Below are 20,397 nucleotides of genomic sequence, written 5' to 3'. Positions count from 1 at the left end.
TAAACATAATGTCTAACCAAGGTAAAAAGGGAAGTGAGTACATAAAGCAGTAAATAGAGAGGTTAAAGAATTATTGACATCAGGGTACAAGAGGAGGTCAAAGAGTGAGATCCTTGAGACAGGGATTTTGCTTATGTTGCAAGTAACAATAAGTTCAGAGAATAAAATATCATCATAAATAAGACTGGCTGAAAATAATCATAAACTTTAAAAAGGTTTTGTAAGAAGCATATAGCTGTAATTTTTTAAATTCAACCTTTACAATCTATATTTTAACTGGCAAGATCTGGTCTATTTTACATGTATTGTAATTAGTAATAATAAAATTATTTGTAATTCTATTAATTTGTTTTATGCTTTCTGTTTACCCTTCTTTTTCTATGCTTCTTATTTTCTTCTTTCCTGGCTTCTGTTGAATTATTAAAGTTTCTTAATTCCCCTTTTTCATCTCTAATGGTTTAGAAATTATAAATTCCTTTTTTATTATTATTATACTTTAGGTTTTAGGGTACATGTGCACAATGTGCAGGTTTGTTACATATGTATCCATGTGCCATGTTGTTTTGCTGCACCCATTAACTCGTCATTTAGCATTAGGCATATCTCCTAATGCTGTCCCTCCCCCCTCCCCTCACCCCACAACAGTCCCCGGAGTGTGATGTTCCCCTTCCTGTGTCCATGAGTTCTCATTGTTCAATTCCCACCTATGAGTGAGAACATGCGGTGTTTGGTTTTTTGTCCTTGCGATAGTTTACTGAGAATGATGTTTTATAAATTCTATTATTTTAGTAAATACCCATAAACTTACCCAAATACATATATTACTTAACCACAGCAAAATTCATTAGTATCTAATTCCTCTTACCAAACAACCCAAGGTCCAAAAATATTTTAGTTCTGACTGCTACAGTAATCTCCTTCACATTGTTTTCTACAGTATTTTAGTTTCACCTGGTTTTGCAAGTCCTAATAAAGTTATAATTCTTTATATAATACATGCTTAGATTTATTGACATGCTTACTAATTTCTTCACCAATGAGATAAACTGAGCATTCCTTAAATGGCAAAATGAAACCCAGTCAGAAAAACCTTTCTCTTTAAATATTGAAGAGCTATTAAATCCATCCTATACAATGAAATATTATAAACTTCATGAAATGTTTAAAAAACAAGTAAAAAATTGAATGAACTTTCATTGAGTATCTTGTCATATGGCTAACTGGCTTTCAGAGAATTGTGTCTTAGCAAATTAATCATTTACTAAGTTAGCTTTTAGGGAAGTAATTTTCAGTAAATTTGTATAAGTAAATTTTATGCTTAAAACCAGTCAGCCTTTCTAAATTCTTGTTATTTGCAATGGCAAGATCAGCAAGAGGGATGATCTTACCTAGAGCTCACTGAGGTCTGTGAGACTACTAAGTCCAGCTGTAAGTGGGCACAAGGCCAAAAAATGGGCAATTTTATTTAAGTAAGGAAAACTCTATTCATTTGTTTTATGTAGATGGTAGAGAAAAGTTTCTCATGTCCATCTTCCATTCTTAAAGATGGATTACTTAGAAGAAAATGTAGGTTTAAAATGTGGAAAATGATTGTAATAATATAACCTAGAAAAAAAAGATGTACAAAAAAAGTGCACTTTTATTTCTTCTTTCTAGGTTCACATTTAGTGCCAAAAGATGTCTACTCTCCTGGAAAACATCTTTGCCATAATTAATCTTTTCAAGCAATATTCAAAAAAAGATAAAAACACTGACACATTGAGCAAAAAAGAGCTGAAGGAACTTCTGGAAAAGGAATTTCGGCAAATCCTGAAGGTAAGAGTCTCTGACAAGACCAAAGATAGAGCATTTGTGTTTCTCATCAATAATCTAAGCAAGGGTTATTTTGAGCTCTTTGTGAACTATTTCTCTTAAATTAGGAAAAGAGTTAATCTTGTCTCAAAAGAGATAGATTTTATTTTCTTCCCCTATACCTGGATGTATATTATAAACATAAAGACACTCTCAGAGAAAAAAATATAAATATTTAAAAATTAACGTAAATTAGTTCTTAGTATTTTGGTATTTATAATATTCTCCCAAACATCAACATTACTAAGGGGATTTTTATTAAAGAAAACTAAGTAATGAATTATATATACTTCTGACTTTTAAAATAAGAAAAAGAGTCACTTACCCCATCAAATCCTGACCCCTTACTAGTCTTTACAACATCTTTGTTCACATATAACACCTGAATGAGGATGAGATGAAAAAGTCTTAAAAAAACAAAAAGATTTTGTCCCACGTTTTAATACTCAAAGATCAGGTTCCTTAAATTAACTTCGAATTAATTGGCTAATAATGTGATTCTATCTGATGCAGTCTCCCTCTGTGACTTCCCCCTGTACAGAATCCAGACGACCCAGATACGGTTGATGTCTTCATGGATCACTTGGATATAGACCACAACAAGAAAATTGACTTCACTGAGTTTCTTCTGATGGTATTCAAGTTGGCTCAAGCATACTATGAGTCTACTAGAAAAGAGAATTTACCGATATCAGGACACAAGCACAGAAAGCACAGTCATCATGATAAACATGAAGATAATAAAGAGGAAGAACACAAAGAAAACAGAAAAACACCCTCAAGTCTGGAAAGAAGAAACAATAGAAAAGGGAATAAGGGAAGATCCAAGAGCCCAAGAGAAACAGGGGGGGAAAGGCATGAATCTAGTTCTGAAAAAAAAGAAAGAAAAGGATATTCGCCTACTCAAAGAGAAGAAGAATATAGAAAAAACCATCATAAGTCAAGTAAAAAAGAGAAAAACAAGACTGAAAATACTAGATTAGAAGACAATAGGAAGAAGCTAAGTGAAAGACCTGAAGAGAAAGAAGACAAAGAAGAAGGAGGATATGATTATGAAAACACAGGAAGAATGACTGAAAAATTGACAGAATCAGGCCATATTGCCACATATTACACAATACAGGATGAAGCCTATGACATTACTGATAATCTATTAGAAGAAAACAAAATATATGAAAGATCAAGGTCATCTGATGACGAATCATCATCGCAAGTGAACAGGTCAAGACATGAAAATACAAGACAGGTACCACTGCATGAGTCCAGGACACGAAGGCATAGGGGATCCACTGTTAGCCAGGACAGTGACAGTGAGGGACACTCAGAAGACTCTGAGAGGCGGCCTGGGTCTGCTTCCAGAAACCATCACGGATCTGCTTGGGAGCAGTCAAGAGATGGCTCCAGACACCCTGGGTCCCATCAAGAAGACAGAGCCGGTCACGGGCACTCTGCCGACAGCTCCAGACAATCAGGCACTCGTCACGCAGATACTTCCTCTCATGGACAGGCTGCGTCATCCTATGAACAGGCAAGATCAAGTCCAGGAGAAAGACACGGATCCCGCCACCAGCAGTCAGCAGACAGCTCCAGACACTCAGGCATTGGGCATGGACAAGCTTCATCTGCAGTCAGCAACCATGGACACCAGGGGTCCAGTGGTAGTCAGGTCAGTGACAGTGAGGGACATTCAGAAGACTCAGACACACAATCAGTGTCAGCCCACGGTCAGGCTGGGCCCAGACACCAGAGCCACCAAGAGTCCGTACATGGCCGGTCAGGGGAAAGGTCTGGACGTTCAAGGTCTTTCCTCTACCAGGTGAGCACTCATGAACAGTCTGAGTCCGCCCATGGACGGACCGGGCCCAGCACTGGAGGAAGACAAGGATCCCACCAGGAGCAGGCACAAGAAAGCTCCAGGCACTCAGCATCCCAAGAGGGTCAGGACACCATTCGTGGACACCCAGGGTCAAGCAGAGGAGGAAGGCAGGGATCTCACCACGAGCAACAGGTAGAGAGCTCAGGACACTCAGGGTCTCATCACAGCCACAACACATCCCAGAGAAGGTCTGATGCCTCCCGTGGGAAGTCAGGATCCAGAAGTGCAAGCAGACAAACACGTAACGGAGAACAATCAGGAGAAGACTCCAGACACTCAGGGTCGCGTCACCATGAACCTTCCACTCAGGCCGACAGCTCTAGACACTCACAGGTGGGTCAGGGAGAATCAGCGGGGTCCAGGACAAGCAGGCACCAAGGATCCAGTGTTAGCCAGGACAGTGACAGTGAGGGACACTCAGAAGATTCTGAGAGGCGGTCTGGGTCTGCTTCCAGAAACCATCGTGGATCTGCTCAGGAGCAGTCAAGAGATGGCTCCAGACAACCCTGGTCCCATCACGAAGACAGACCCGGTCAGGGACACTCTGCAGAGAGCTCCAGACAATCAGGCTCTCATCACGCAGAGACTTCCTCTCGTGGACAGGCTGCGTCATCCCATGAACAGGCAAGATCAAGTCCAGGAGAAAGACACGGATCCCGCCACCAGCAGTCAGCAGACAGCTCTAGACACTCAGGCATTCGGCACGGACAAGCTTCATCTGCAGTCAGAGACAGTGGACACCGGGGGTCCAGTGGTAATCAGGCCAGTGATAGTGAGGGACACTCAGAAGACTCAGACACACAGTCAGTGTCAGGCCATGGACAGGCTGGGCCCCATCAGCAGAGCCACCAAGAGTCTGCACGTGGACGGTCAGGGGAAAGGTCTGGACGTTCAGGGTCTTTCCTCTACCAGGTGAGCACTCATGAACAGTCTGAGTCCACCCATGGACGGACTGGGCCCAGCACTGGAGGAAGACAAAGATCCCGCCATGAGCAGGCACGAGACAGCTACAGGCACTCAGCGTCCGAAGAGGGTCAGGACACCATTCGTGAACACCCGGAGTCAAGCAGAGGAGGAAGGCAGGGGTCCCACCATGAGCAATCGTTCGATAGCTCTGGACACTCAGGGTCCCAACACAGCCACACCATATCCCACGGAAGGTCTCATGCCTCTCGTGGGCAGTCAGGATCCAGAAGTGCAAGCAGAACAACACGTAATGAGGAACAATCAGGAGACGGCTCCAGGCACTCAGGGTCGCGTCACTATGAAGCTTCCACACGGGCTGACAGCTCTAGACACTCACAGGCGGGCCACGGACAATCACAGGGGTCCAGGACAAGCAGGCACCAAGGATCCAGTGTTAGCCAGGACAGTGACAGTGAGGGACACTCAGAAGATTCTGAGAGGCGGTCTGGGTCTGCTTCCAGAAACCATCGTGGATCTGCTCAGGAGCAGTCAAGAGATGGCTCCAGACAACCCTGGTCCCATCACGAAGACAGAGCCGGTCAGGGACACTCTGCAGAGAGCTCCAGACAATCAGGCTCTCATCACGCAGAGACTTCCTCTCGTGGACAGGCTGCGCCATCCCATGAACAGGCAAGATCAAGTCCAGGAGAAAGACACGGATCCCGCCACCAGCAGTCAGCAGACAGCTCCCAACACTCAGGCACTGGGCACAGACAAGCTTCATCTGCAGTCAGAGACAGTGGACACCGGGGGTCCAGTGGTAATCAGGCCAGTGATAGTGAGGGACACTCAGAAGACTCAGACACACAGTCAGTGTCAGCCCACGGACAGGCTGGGCCCCGTCACGAGAGCCACCGAGAGTCCGCACGTGGCCAGTCAGGGGAAAGGTCTGGACGTTCAGGGTCTTTCCTCTACCAGGTGAGCACTCATGAACAGTCTGAGTCTGTCCATGGACGGACCGGGCCCAGCACTGGAGGAAGACAAGGATCCCGCCACGAGCGGGCACGAGACAGCTACAGGCACTCAGCGTCCCAGGAGGGTCAGGACACCATTCGTGAACACCCGGAGTCAAGCAGAGGAGGAAGGCAGGGGTCCCACCATGAGCAATCGTTCGATAGCTCTGGACACTCAGGGTCCCAACACAGCCACACCATATCCCACGGAAGGTCTCATGCCTCTCGTGGGCAGTCAGGATCCAGAAGTGCAAGCAGAACAACACGTAATGAGGAACAATCAGGAGACGGCTCCAGGCACTCAGGGTCGCGTCACTATGAAGCTTCCACTCGGGCTGACAGCTCTAGACACTCACAGGCGGGCCACGGACAATCACAGGGGTCCAGGACAAGCAGGCACCAAGGATCCAGTGTTAGCCAGGACAGTGACAGTGAGGGACACTCAGAAGATTCTGAGAGGCGGTCTGGGTCTGCTTCCAGAAACCATCGTGGATCTGCTCAGGAGCAGTCAAGAGATGGCTCCAGACAACCCTGGTCCCATCACGAAGACAGACCCGGTCAGGGACACTCTGCAGAGAGCTCCAGACAATCAGGCTCTCATCACGCAGAGACTTCCTCTCGTGGACAGGCTGCGTCATCCCATGAACAGGCAAGATCAAGTCCAGGAGAAAGACACGGATCCCGCCACCAGCAGTCAGCAGACAGCTCTAGACACTCAGGCATTCGGCATGGACAAGCTTCATCTGCAGTCAGAGACAGTGGACACCGGGGGTCCAGTGGTAATCAGGCCAGTGATAGTGAGGGACACTCAGAAGACTCAGACACACAGTCAGTGTCAGGCCATGGACAGGCTGGGCCCCATCAGCAGAGCCACCAAGAGTCTGCACGTGGACGGTCAGGGGAAAGGTCTGGACGTTCAGGGTCTTTCCTCTACCAGGTGAGCACTCATGAACAGTCTGAGTCCACCCATGGACGGACTGGGCCCAGCACTGGAGGAAGACAAAGATCCCGCCATGAGCAGGCACGAGACAGCTACAGGCACTCAGCGTCCGAAGAGGGTCAGGACACCATTCGTGAACACCCGGAGTCAAGCAGAGGAGGAAGGCAGGGGTCCCACCATGAGCAATCGTTCGATAGCTCTGGACACTCAGGGTCCCAACACAGCCACACCATATCCCACGGAAGGTCTCATGCCTCTCGTGGGCAGTCAGGATCCAGAAGTGCAAGCAGAACAACACGTAATGAGGAACAATCAGGAGACGGCTCCAGGCACTCAGGGTCGCGTCACTATGAAGCTTCCACACGGGCTGACAGCTCTAGACACTCACAGGCGGGCCACGGACAATCACAGGGGTCCAGGACAAGCAGGCACCAAGGATCCAGTGTTAGCCAGGACAGTGACAGTGAGGGACACTCAGAAGATTCTGAGAGGCGGTCTGGGTCTGCTTCCAGAAACCATCGTGGATCTGCTCAGGAGCAGTCAAGAGATGGCTCCAGACAACCCTGGTCCCATCACGAAGACAGAGCCGGTCAGGGACACTCTGCAGAGAGCTCCAGACAATCAGGCTCTCATCACGCAGAGACTTCCTCTCGTGGACAGGCTGCGCCATCCCATGAACAGGCAAGATCAAGTCCAGGAGAAAGACACGGATCCCGCCACCAGCAGTCAGCAGACAGCTCCCAACACTCAGGCACTGGGCACAGACAAGCTTCATCTGCAGTCAGAGACAGTGGACACCGGGGGTCCAGTGGTAATCAGGCCAGTGATAGTGAGGGACACTCAGAAGACTCAGACACACAGTCAGTGTCAGCCCACGGACAGGCTGGGCCCCGTCACGAGAGCCACCGAGAGTCCGCACGTGGCCAGTCAGGGGAAAGGTCTGGACGTTCAGGGTCTTTCCTCTACCAGGTGAGCACTCATGAACAGTCTGAGTCTGTCCATGGACGGACCGGGCCCAGCACTGGAGGAAGACAAGGATCCCGCCACGAGCGGGCACGAGACAGCTACAGGCACTCAGCGTCCCAGGAGGGTCAGGACACCATTCGTGAACACCCGGAGTCAAGCAGAGGAGGAAGGCAGGGGTCCCACCATGAGCAATCGTTCGATAGCTCTGGACACTCAGGGTCCCAACACAGCCACACCATATCCCACGGAAGGTCTCATGCCTCTCGTGGGCAGTCAGGATCCAGAAGTGCAAGCAGAACAACACGTAATGAGGAACAATCAGGAGACGGCTCCAGGCACTCAGGGTCGCGTCACTATGAAGCTTCCACTCGGGCTGACAGCTCTAGACACTCACAGGCGGGCCACGGACAATCACAGGGGTCCAGGACAAGCAGGCACCAAGGATCCAGTGTTAGCCAGGACAGTGACAGTGAGGGACACTCAGAAGATTCTGAGAGGCGGTCTGGGTCTGCTTCCAGAAACCATCGTGGATCTGCTCAGGAGCAGTCAAGAGATGGCTCCAGACAACCCTGGTCCCATCACGAAGACAGACCCGGTCAGGGACACTCTGCAGAGAGCTCCAGACAATCAGGCTCTCATCACGCAGAGACTTCCTCTCGTGGACAGGCTGCGTCATCCCATGAACAGGCAAGATCAAGTCCAGGAGAAAGACACGGATCCCGCCACCAGCAGTCAGCAGACAGCTCTAGACACTCAGGCATTCGGCATGGACAAGCTTCATCTGCAGTCAGAGACAGTGGACACCGGGGGTCCAGTGGTAATCAGGCCAGTGATAGTGAGGGACACTCAGAAGACTCAGACACACAGTCAGTGTCAGGCCATGGACAGGCTGGGCCCCATCAGCAGAGCCACCAAGAGTCTGCACGTGGACGGTCAGGGGAAAGGTCTGGACGTTCAGGGTCTTTCCTCTACCAGGTGAGCACTCATGAACAGTCTGAGTCCACCCATGGACGGACTGGGCCCAGCACTGGAGGAAGACAAAGATCCCGCCATGAGCAGGCACGAGACAGCTACAGGCACTCAGCGTCCGAAGAGGGTCAGGACACCATTCGTGAACACCCGGAGTCAAGCAGAGGAGGAAGGCAGGGGTCCCACCATGAGCAATCGTTCGATAGCTCTGGACACTCAGGGTCCCAACACAGCCACACCATATCCCACGGAAGGTCTCATGCCTCTCGTGGGCAGTCAGGATCCAGAAGTGCAAGCAGAACAACACGTAATGAGGAACAATCAGGAGACGGCTCCAGGCACTCAGGGTCGCGTCACTATGAAGCTTCCACACGGGCTGACAGCTCTAGACACTCACAGGCGGGCCACGGACAATCACAGGGGTCCAGGACAAGCAGGCACCAAGGATCCAGTGTTAGCCAGGACAGTGACAGTGAGGGACACTCAGAAGATTCTGAGAGGCGGTCTGGGTCTGCTTCCAGAAACCATCGTGGATCTGCTCAGGAGCAGTCAAGAGATGGCTCCAGACAACCCTGGTCCCATCACGAAGACAGAGCCGGTCAGGGACACTCTGCAGAGAGCTCCAGACAATCAGGCTCTCATCACGCAGAGACTTCCTCTCGTGGACAGGCTGCGCCATCCCATGAACAGGCAAGATCAAGTCCAGGAGAAAGACACGGATCCCGCCACCAGCAGTCAGCAGACAGCTCCCAACACTCAGGCACTGGGCACAGACAAGCTTCATCTGCAGTCAGAGACAGTGGACACCGGGGGTCCAGTGGTAATCAGGCCAGTGATAGTGAGGGACACTCAGAAGACTCAGACACACAGTCAGTGTCAGGCCATGGACAGGCTGGGCCCCATCAGCAGAGCCACCAAGAGTCTGCACGTGGACGGTCAGGGGAAAGGTCAGGACGTTCAGGGTCTTTCCTCTACCAGGTGAGCACTCATGAACAGTCTGAGTCTGTCCATGGACGGACCGGGCCCAGCACTGGAGGAAGACAAGGATCCCGCCACGAGCGGGCACGAGACAGCTACAGGCACTCAGCGTCCCAGGAGGGTCAGGACACCATTCGTGAACACCCGGAGTCAAGCAGAGGAGGAAGGCAGGGGTCCCACCATGAGCAATCGTTCGATAGCTCTGGACACTCAGGGTCCCAACACAGCCACACCATATCCCACGGAAGGTCTCATGCCTCTCGTGGGCAGTCAGGATCCAGAAGTGCAAGCAGAACAACACGTAATGAGGAACAATCAGGAGACGGCTCCAGGCACTCAGGGTCGCGTCACTATGAAGCTTCCACTCGGGCTGACAGCTCTAGACACTCACAGGCGGGCCACGGACAATCACAGGGGTCCAGGACAAGCAGGCACCAAGGATCCAGTGTTAGCCAGGACAGTGACAGTGAGGGACACTCAGAAGATTCTGAGAGGCGGTCTGGGTCTGCTTCCAGAAACCATCGTGGATCTGCTCAGGAGCAGTCAAGAGATGGCTCCAGACAACCCTGGTCCCATCACGAAGACAGAGCCGGTCAGGGACACTCTGCAGAGAGCTCCAGACAATCAGGCTCTCATCACGCAGAGACTTCCTCTCGTGGACAGGCTGCGTCATCCCATGAACAGGCAAGATCAAGTCCAGGAGAAAGACACGGATCCCGCCACCAGCAGTCAGCAGACAGCTCCCAACACTCAGGCACTGGGCACAGACAAGCTTCATCTGCAGTCAGAGACAGTGGACACCGGGTGTCCAGTGGTAATCAGGCCAGTGATAGTGAGGGACACTCAGAAGACTCAGACACACAGTCAGTGTCAGGCCATGGAGAGGCTGGGCCCCATCAGCAGAGCCACCAAGAGTCTGCACGTGGACAGTCAGGGGAAAGGTCAGGACGTTCAGGGTCTTTCCTCTACCAGGTGAGCACTCATGAACAGTCTGAGTCTGTCCATGGACGGACCGGGCCCAGCACTGGAGGAAGACAAGGATCCCGCCACGAGCGGGCACGAGACAGCTACAGGCACTCAGCGTCCCAGGAGGGTCAGGACACCATTCGTGAACACCCGGAGTCAAGCAGAGGAGGAAGGCAGGGGTCCCACCATGAGCAATCGTTCGATAGCTCTGGACACTCAGGGTCCCAACACAGCCACACCATATCCCACGGAAGGTCTCATGCCTCTCGTGGGCAGTCAGGATCCAGAAGTGCAAGCAGAACAACACGTAATGAGGAACAATCAGGAGACGGCTCCAGGCACTCAGGGTCGCGTCACTATGAAGCTTCCACTCGGGCTGACAGCTCTAGACACTCACAGGCGGGCCACGGACAATCACAGGGGTCCAGGACAAGCAGGCACCAAGGATCCAGTGTTAGCCAGGACAGTGACAGTGAGGGACACTCAGAAGATTCTGAGAGGCGGTCTGGGTCTGCTTCCAGAAACCATCGTGGATCTGCTCAGGAGCAGTCAAGAGATGGCTCCAGACAACCCTGGTCCCATCACGAAGACAGACCCGGTCAGGGACACTCTGCAGAGAGCTCCAGACAATCAGGCTCTCATCACGCAGAGACTTCCTCTCGTGGACAGGCTGTGTCATCGCATGAACAGGCAAGATCAAGTCCAGGAGAAAGACACGGATCCCGCCACCAGCAGTCAGCAGACAGCTCTAGACACTCAGGCATTCGGCACGGACAAGCTTCATCTGCAGTCAGAGACAGTGGACACCGGGGGTCCAGTGGTAATCAGGCCAGTGATAGTGAGGGACACTCAGAAGACTCAGACACACAGTCAGTGTCAGGCCATGGACAGGCTGGGCCCCATCAGCAGAGCCACCAAGAGTCGGCACGTGGACGGTCAGGGGAAAGGTCTGGACGTTCAGGGTCTTTCCTCTACCAGCTGAGCACTCACGAACAGTCAGAGTCTGCCCATGGACGGACCAGGTCCAGCACTGGAGGAACACGAGGATCCCGCCACGAGCAGGCACGAGACAGCTACAGGCACTCAGCGTCCCAAGAGGGTCAGGACACCATTCGTGAACACCCGGAGTCAAGCAGAGGAGGAAGGCAGGGGTCCCACCATGAGCAATCGTTCGATAGCTCTGGACACTCAGGGTCCCAACACAGCCACACCATATCCCACGGAAGGTCTCATGCCTCTCGTGGGCAGTCAGGATCCAGAAGTGCAAGCAGAACAACACGTAATGAGGAACAATCAGGAGACGGCTCCAGGCACTCAGGGTCGCGTCACTATGAAGCTTCCACTCGGGCTGACAGCTCTAGACACTCACAGGCGGGCCACGGACAATCACAGGGGTCCAGGACAAGCAGGCACCAAGGATCCAGTGTTAGCCAGGACAGTGACAGTGAGGGACACTCAGAAGATTCTGAGAGGCGGTCTGGGTCTGCTTCCAGAAACCATCGTGGATCTGCTCAGGAGCAGTCAAGAGATGGCTCCAGACAACCCTGGTCCCATCACGAAGACAGACCCGGTCAGGGACACTCTGCAGAGAGCTCCAGACAATCAGGCTCTCATCACGCAGAGACTTCCTCTCGTGGACAGGCTGTGTCATCCCATGAACAGGCAAGATCAAGTCCAGGAGAAAGACACGGATCCCGCCACCAGCAGTCAGCAGACAGCTCTAGACACTCAGGCATTCGGCACGGACAAGCTTCATCTGCAGTCAGAGACAGTGGACACCGGGTGTCCAGTGGTAATCAGGCCAGTGATAGTGAGGGGCACTCAGAAGACTCAGACACACAGTCAGTGTCAGGCCATGGACAGGCTGGGCCCCATCAGCAGAGCCACCAAGAGTCTGCACGTGGACGGTCAGGGGAAAGGTCTGGACGTTCAGGGTCTTTCCTCTACCAGCTGAGCACTCACGAACAGTCAGAGTCTGCCCATGGACGGACCAGGTCCAGCACTGGAGGAACACGAGGATCCCGCCACGAGCAGGCACGAGACAGCTCCAGGCACTCAGCGTCCCAAGAGGGTCAGGACACCATTCGTGAACACCCGGAGTCAAGCAGAGGAGGAAGGCAGGGGTCCCACCACGAGCAATCGTTCGATAGCTCTGGACACTCAGGGTCCCAACACAGCCACACCACATCCCACGGAAGGTCTCATGCCTCTCGTGGGCAGTCAGGATCCAGAAGTGCAAGCAGAACAACACGTAATGAGGAACAATCAGGAGACGGCTCCAGGCACTCAGGGTCGCGTCACTATGAAGCTTCCACTCGGGCTGACAGCTCTAGACACTCACAGGCGGGCCAGGGACAATCACAGGGGTCCAGGACAAGCAGGCACCAAGGATCCAGTGTTAGCCAGGACAGTGACAGTGAGGGACACTCAGAAGATTCTGAGAGGCGGTCTGGGTCTGCTTCCAGAAACCATCGTGGATCTGCTCAGGAGCAGTCAAGAGATGGCTCCAGACAACCCTGGTCCCATCACGAAGACAGAGCTGGTCAGGGACACTCTGCAGAGAGCTCCAGACAATCAGGCTCTCATCACGCAGAGACTTCCTCTCGTGGACAGGCTGTGTCATCCCATGAACAGGCAAGATCAAGTCCAGGAGAAAGACACGGATCCCGCCACCAGCAGTCAGCAGACAGCTCCCAACACTCAGGCACTGGGCACAGACAAGCTTCATCTGCAGTCAGAGACAGTGGACACCGGGGGTCTAGTGGTAATCAGGCCAGTGATAGTGAGGGACACTCAGAAGACTCAGACACACAGTCAGTGTCAGGCCATGGACAGGCTGGGCCCCATCAGCAGAGCCACCAAGAGTCTGCACGTGGACGGTCAGGGGAAAGGTCTGGACGTTCAGGGTCTTTCCTCTACGAGGTGAGCACTCATGAACAGTCTGAGTCTGTCCATGGACGGACCGGGCCCAGCACTGGAGATAGACAAGGATCCCGCCACGAGCGGGCACGAGACAGCTACAGGCACTCAGCGTCCCAGGAGGGTCAGGAAACCATTCGTGAACACCCGGAGTCAAGCAGAGGAGGAAGGCAGGGGTCCCACCATGAGCAATCGTTTGATAGCTCTGGACACTCAGGGTCCCAACACAGCCACACCATATCCCACGGAAGGTCTCATGCCTCTCGTGGGCAGTCAGGATCCAGAAGTGCAAGCAGAACAACACGTAATGAGGAACAATCAGGAGACGGCTCCAGGCACTCAGGGTCGCGTCACTATGAAGCTTCCACTCGGGCTGACAGCTCTAGACACTCACAGGCGGGCCAGGGACAATCACAGGGGTCCAGGAAAAGCAGGCACCAAGGATCCAGTGTTAGCCAGGACAGTGACAGTGAGGGACACTCAGAAGATTCTGAGAGGCGGTCTGGGTCTGCTTCCAGAAACCATCGTGGATCTGCTCAGGAGCAGTCAAGAGAGGGCTCCAGACAACCCTGGTCCCATCACGAAGACAGACCCGGTCAGGGACACTCTGCAGAGAGCTCCAGACAATCAGGCTCTCATCACGCAGAGACTTCCTCTCGTGGACAGGCTGCGTCATCCCATGAACAGGCAAGATCAAGTCCAGGAGAAAGACACGGATCCCGCCACCAGCAGTCAGCAGACAGCTCTAGACACTCAGGCATTCGGCATGGACAAGCTTCATCTGCAGTCAGAGACAGTGGACACCGGGGGTCCAGTGGTAATCAGGCCAGTGATAGTGAGGGACACTCAGAAGACTCAGACACACAGTCAGTGTCAGGCCATGGACAGGCTGGGCCCCATCAGCAGAGCCACCAAGAGTCTGCACGTGGACGGTCAGGGGAAAGGTCTGGACGTTCAGGGTCTTTCCTCTACCAGCTGAGCACTCACGAACAGTCAGAGTCTGCCCATGGACGGACCAGGTCCAGCACTGGAGGAACACGAGGATCCCGCCACGAGCAGGCACGAGACAGCTCCAGGCACTCAGCGTCCCAAGAGGGTCAGGACACCATTCGTGAACACCCGGAGTCAAGCAGAGGAGGAAGGCAGGGGTCCCACCACGAGCAATCGTTCGATAGCTCTGGACACTCAGGGTCCCAACACAGCCACACCACATCCCACGGAAGGTCTCATGCCTCTCGTGGGCAGTCAGGATCCAGAAGTGCAAGCAGAACAACACGTAATGAGGAACAATCAGGAGACGGCTCCAGGCACTCAGGGTCGCGTCACTATGAAGCTTCCACTCGGGCTGACAGCTCTAGACACTCACAGGCGGGCCAGGGACAATCACAGGGGTCCAGGACAAGCAGGCACCAAGGATCCAGTGTTAGCCAGGACAGTGACAGTGAGGGACACTCAGAAGATTCTGAGAGGCGGTCTGGGTCTGCTTCCAGAAACCATCGTGGATCTGCTCAGGAGCAGTCAAGAGATGGCTCCAGACAACCCTGGTCCCATCACGAAGACAGAGCTGGTCAGGGACACTCTGCAGAGAGCTCCAGACAATCAGGCTCTCATCACGCAGAGACTTCCTCTCGTGGACAGGCTGTGTCATCCCATGAACAGGCAAGATCAAGTCCAGGAGAAAGACACGGATCCCGCCACCAGCAGTCAGCAGACAGCTCCCAACACTCAGGCACTGGGCACAGACAAGCTTCATCTGCAGTCAGAGACAGTGGACACCGGGGGTCTAGTGGTAATCAGGCCAGTGATAGTGAGGGACACTCAGAAGACTCAGACACACAGTCAGTGTCAGGCCATGGACAGGCTGGGCCCCATCAGCAGAGCCACCAAGAGTCTGCACGTGGACGGTCAGGGGAAAGGTCTGGACGTTCAGGGTCTTTCCTCTACGAGGTGAGCACTCATGAACAGTCTGAGTCTGTCCATGGACGGACCGGGCCCAGCACTGGAGATAGACAAGGATCCCGCCACGAGCGGGCACGAGACAGCTACAGGCACTCAGCGTCCCAGGAGGGTCAGGAAACCATTCGTGAACACCCGGAGTCAAGCAGAGGAGGAAGGCAGGGGTCCCACCATGAGCAATCGTTTGATAGCTCTGGACACTCAGGGTCCCAACACAGCCACACCATATCCCACGGAAGGTCTCATGCCTCTCGTGGGCAGTCAGGATCCAGAAGTGCAAGCAGAACAACACGTAATGAGGAACAATCAGGAGACGGCTCCAGGCACTCAGGGTCGCGTCACTATGAAGCTTCCACTCGGGCTGACAGCTCTAGACACTCACAGGCGGGCCAGGGACAATCACAGGGGTCCAGGAAAAGCAGGCACCAAGGATCCAGTGTTAGCCAGGACAGTGACAGTGAGGGACACTCAGAAGATTCTGAGAGGCGGTCTGGGTCTGCTTCCAGAAACCATCGTGGATCTGCTCAGGAGCAGTCAAGAGAGGGCTCCAGACAACCCTGGTCCCATCACGAAGACAGACCCGGTCAGGGACACTCTGCAGAGAGCTCCAGACAATCAGGCTCTCATCACGCAGAGACTTCCTCTCGTGGACAGGCTGCGTCATCCCATGAACAGGCAAGATCAAGTCCAGGAGAAAGACACGGATCCCGCCACCAGCAGTCAGCAGACAGCTCCAGACACTCAGGCATTTGGCACGGACAAGCTTCATCTGCAGTCAGAGACAGTGGACACCGGGGGTCCAGTGGTAATCAGGCCAGTGGTAGTCAGGGACACTCTGAAGACTCAGACACACAGTCAGTGTCAGGCCATGGACAGGCTGGGCCCCATCAGCAGAGCCACCAAGAGTCTGCACGTGGACGGTCAGGGGAAAGGTCTGGACGTTCAGGGTCTTTCCTCTACCAGGTGAGCACTCATGAACAGTCTGAGTCTGTCCATGGACGGACCGGGCCCAGCACTGGAGGAAGACAAGGATCCCGCCACGAGCTGGCACGAGACAGCTCCAGGCACTCAGTGTCCCAAGAGGGTCAGGACACCATTCGTGGACACCCGGGGTCAAGCAGAGGAGGACAGCAGGGATCCCACCACGAGCAATCGGTAGATAGGTCTGGACACTCAGAGTCCCATCACAGCCACACCACATCCCAGGGAAGGTCTGATGCCTCCCATGGGCAGTCAGGATCCAGAAGTGCAAGCAGACAAACTCGTAATGAAGAACAATCAGGAGACGGCTCCAGGCACTCAGCGTCGCATCACCACGACGCTTCCGCTCGGGCCAATAGCTCCAGACACTCACAGGTGGGCCAGGGACATTCAGTGGGGTCCAGGACAAGCAGGCACCAGGGATCCAGTGTTAGCCAGGACAGCGACAGTGAGGGACGCTCAGAAGACTCTGAGAGGTGGTCTGGGTCTTCTTCCAGAAACCATCATGGATCTGCTCAGGAGCAGTCAAGAGATGTCTCCAGAAACCCCGGGTCCCATCAAGAAGACAGAGCCAGTCACAGGCACTCTGCAGAGAGCCCCAGACAATCAGGCATTCCTCATGCAGAGACTTCCTCTCCTGGACAGGCTGCGTCATCCCAGGAACAGGCAAGATCAAGTCCCGGAGAAAGACACAGATCCCGCCACCAGCAGTCAGCAGACAGCTCCAGACACTCAGGCATTGGGCAAAGACAAGCTTCATCTGCAGTCAGACACAGTGGACACCGAGGGTCCAGTGGTAGTCAGGCCAGTGACAGTGAGGGACATTCAGAAAACTCAGACACACAGTCAGTGTCAGCCCACGGACAGGCTGGGCCCCGTCACGAGAGCCACCGAGAGTCCGCACGTGGCCAGTCAGGGGAAAGGTCTGGACGTTCAGGGTCTTTCCTCTACCAGGTGAGCACTCATGAACAGTCTGAGTCCACTCATGGACGGACTGGGCCCAGCACTGGAGGAAGACAAGGATCCCGCGATGAGCAGGCACGAGACAGCTACAGGCACTCAGCGTCCCAAGAGGGTCAGGACACCATTCGTGAACACCAGGAGTCAAGCAGAGGAGGAAGGCAGGGGTCCCACCATGAGCAATCGTTCGATAGCTCTGGACACTCAGGGTCCCAACACAGCCACACCACATCCCACGGAAGGTCTCATGCCTCTCGTGGGCAGTCAGGATCCAGAAGTGCAAGCAGAACAACACGTAATGAAGAACAATCAGGAGACGGCTCCAGGCACTCAGGGTCGCGTCACTATGAAGCTTCCACTCGGGCTGACAGCTCTAGACACTCACAGGCGGGCCAGGGACAATCACAGGGGTCCAGGACAAGCAGGCACCAAGGATCCAGTGTTAGCCAGGACAGTGACAGTGAGGGACACTCAGAAAATTCTGAGAGGCGATCTGGGTCTGCTTCCAGAAACCATCGTGGATCTGCTCAGGAGCAGTCAAGAGATGGCTCCAGACAACCCTGGTCCCATCACGAAGACAGAGCTGGTCAGGGACACTCTGCAGAGAGCTCCAGACAATCAGGCTCTCATCACGCAGAGACTTCCTCTCGTGGACAGGCTGCGTCATCCCATGAACAGGCAAGATCAAGTCCAGGAGAAAGACATGGATCCCACCACCAGCAGTCAGCAGACAGCTCTAGACACTCAGGCATTCGGCACGGACAAGCTTCATCTGCAGTCAGAGACAGTGGACACTGGGGGTCCAGTGGTAATCAGGCCAGTGATAGTGAGGGGCACTCAGAAGACTCAGACACACAGTCAGTGTCAGGCCATGGACAGGCTGGGCCCCATCAGCAGAGCCACCAAGAGTCTGCACGTGGACGGTCAGGGGAAATGTCTGGACGTTCAGGGTCTTTCCTCTACCAGGTGAGCACTCATGAACAGTCAGAGTCTGCCCATGGACGGACCAGGTCCAGCACTGGAGGAACACGAGGATCCCGCCACGAGCAGGCACGAGACAGCTCCAGGCACTCAGCGTCCCATGAGGGTCAGGACACCATTCGTGAACACACGGGGTCAAGCAGAGGAGGAAGGCAGGGATCCCACCACGAGCAATCAGTAGACAGCTCTGGATACTCAGGGTCCCATCACAGCCACAACACATCCCAGGGAAGGTCTCAGGCATCCCGTGGGCAGTCAGGATCCAGAAGTGCAAGCAGACAAACACGTGATGAGGAACAGATAGGAGATGGCTCCAGGCACTTAGGGTCACGTCACCATGAGGCTTCCACTCAGGCCAACAGCTCTAGACACTCACAGTCCAGCCAGGGAGAATCAGCGGGGTCCAGGAGTAGCAGGCACCAGGGATCCAGTGTTAGCCAGGACAGTGACAGTGAGGGACACTCAGAGGACTCTGAGCGGCGGTCTGAGTCTGCTTCCAGAAACCATCATGGATCTTCTCGGGAGCAGTCAGGAGATGCCCCCAGACACCCCGGATCCTATCCCCGCGATACAACCAGTCATGTACAGTCTTCATCTGTACAGTCAGACTCTAGTACCACTAAGGAACATGGTCACTTTAGTAGTCTTTCACAAGATTCTGCGTATCGCTCAGGAATACAGTCACGTGGCAGTCCTCACAGTTCTAGTTCTTATGATTATCAATCTGAGGGCACTGAAAGGCAAAAAGGTCAATCAGGTTTAGTTTGGCGACATGGCAGCTATGGTAGTGCAGATTATGATTATGGTGAATCTGGGTTTAGACACTCTCAGCACAGAAGTGTTAGTTACAATTCCAATCCTGTTGTTTTCAAGAAAAGATCTGATATCTGTAAAGCAAGTGCATTTGGTAAAGATCACCCAAGGTATTATGCAACTTATATTAATAAGGACCCAGGTTTATATGGCCATTCTAGTGATATATCAAAACAACTGGGATTTAGTCAGTCACAGAGATACTATTACTATGAGTAAGAAATTAATGGCAAAGGAATTAATCCAAGAATAGAAGAATGAAGCAAGTTCACTTTCAATCAAAAAACTTCATAATACTTTCAGGGAAGTTATCTTTTCCTGTCAATCTGTTTAAAATATGCTATAGTATTTCATTAGTTTGGTGGTAGTTTATTTTTATTGTTTAATGATCCTTAAACTCTATATTTCAGAAATATTAAGTGGAAGAAATCAATATCATGGAGAGCTAACTTTATAAAACTAGTTGGAGTATTTTAGGAGATTCTGGGTCAAGTAATGTTTTATGTTTTTGAAAGTTTAAATTTTAGATACTCTCCAAATTTCTAAATTAATCTTTTTCAGAAATATCGAAGGAGCCAAAAATATAAAACAGTTCTGTATACCAAAGTGGCTATATCGACATCAGGGCTAGCACATCTTTCTCTATTATCCTTCTATTGGAATTCTATTACTCTGTATTCAAAAAAATCATCTTAGACATAATATTTTAGCAAGCTGCATCTAAATTAAAAATAAACTATTCATCATATAACACTGTTTGTCTCTTGTATGCTTATTTGTCATAAACACAAATTACATACTTCCCCATGGCCAGAATTAGATGTCTTCTATATCATTGGAAAGCTATATGACCATAGAGCAGATACATTCCATTCAAAATAACAAGTAATTAATAATGAAAGACAAAATTTAATCAAGGCCTATATTTTTCTCCAACACAATCATTGTCCCACAATCACATTCAGGAAAAAAAAACACGCTTTGCTCAATCATGAATATCACTATTATTAATATGGAATTATCAACTTAGGTGGTGATTAAGCCATGTCAAAGAAGATCAGGAAACAGGAATTACTGACCATAGATCCTTCTTCCAAAGACAGTAGGAGATGCTTTGCAATGTAGACTAGTCGGAGCAGAGAAGTTGTGCTGATATATCCTGACAAAGGGAAAAGAATTAAAAAGAAGTGTCCTCCTGACCTGGAAGGAAAATATTTGTATCTTTATAATTTAAGCAAGTAGATGAAAAGGCTGAAAAAAGAATAGTAAAAATATAAATGAAGTTCTACCATTAGAAGGAATATGCTTCTGTAAGAATCCTA

The 20,397-nt window shown here is 51.9% G+C and overlaps 1 protein-coding gene across 2 annotated transcripts; it reads left to right on the top strand.

Annotated features, from left to right (window-relative positions):
- The first annotated feature begins 1,429 nt into the window (after window positions 1-1,429).
- FLG (filaggrin) lies at window positions 1,430-20,009 on the top strand. Of its 2 annotated transcripts, XM_063626202.1 has the most exons (6): window positions 1,430-1,815; window positions 2,393-4,608; window positions 5,581-6,552; window positions 7,525-15,300; window positions 16,273-16,635; window positions 18,580-20,009. In XM_063626202.1, exons 1-6 carry the CDS (start codon window positions 1,678-1,680, stop codon window positions 19,292-19,294), a joined length of 12,180 nt encoding a protein of 4,059 aa, XP_063482272.1. In that variant the 5' UTR covers window positions 1,430-1,677; the 3' UTR covers window positions 19,295-20,009. The 2 variants fall into 2 exon arrangements, with proteins under 2 accessions (XP_063482272.1, XP_063482271.1); XM_063626201.1 differs by having other exon boundaries at window positions 2,393-20,009.
- The last annotated feature ends 388 nt before the right edge of the window (window positions 20,010-20,397 follow it).

This window comes from Symphalangus syndactylus, chromosome 12, assembly GCF_028878055.3.
Source record: "Symphalangus syndactylus isolate Jambi chromosome 12, NHGRI_mSymSyn1-v2.1_pri, whole genome shotgun sequence".
NCBI lineage: Eukaryota > Metazoa > Chordata > Mammalia > Primates > Hylobatidae > Symphalangus > Symphalangus syndactylus.
The sequence above is the reverse complement of the archived record's forward strand: the minus strand, read 5'-3'. Positions and strand labels throughout refer to the sequence as shown.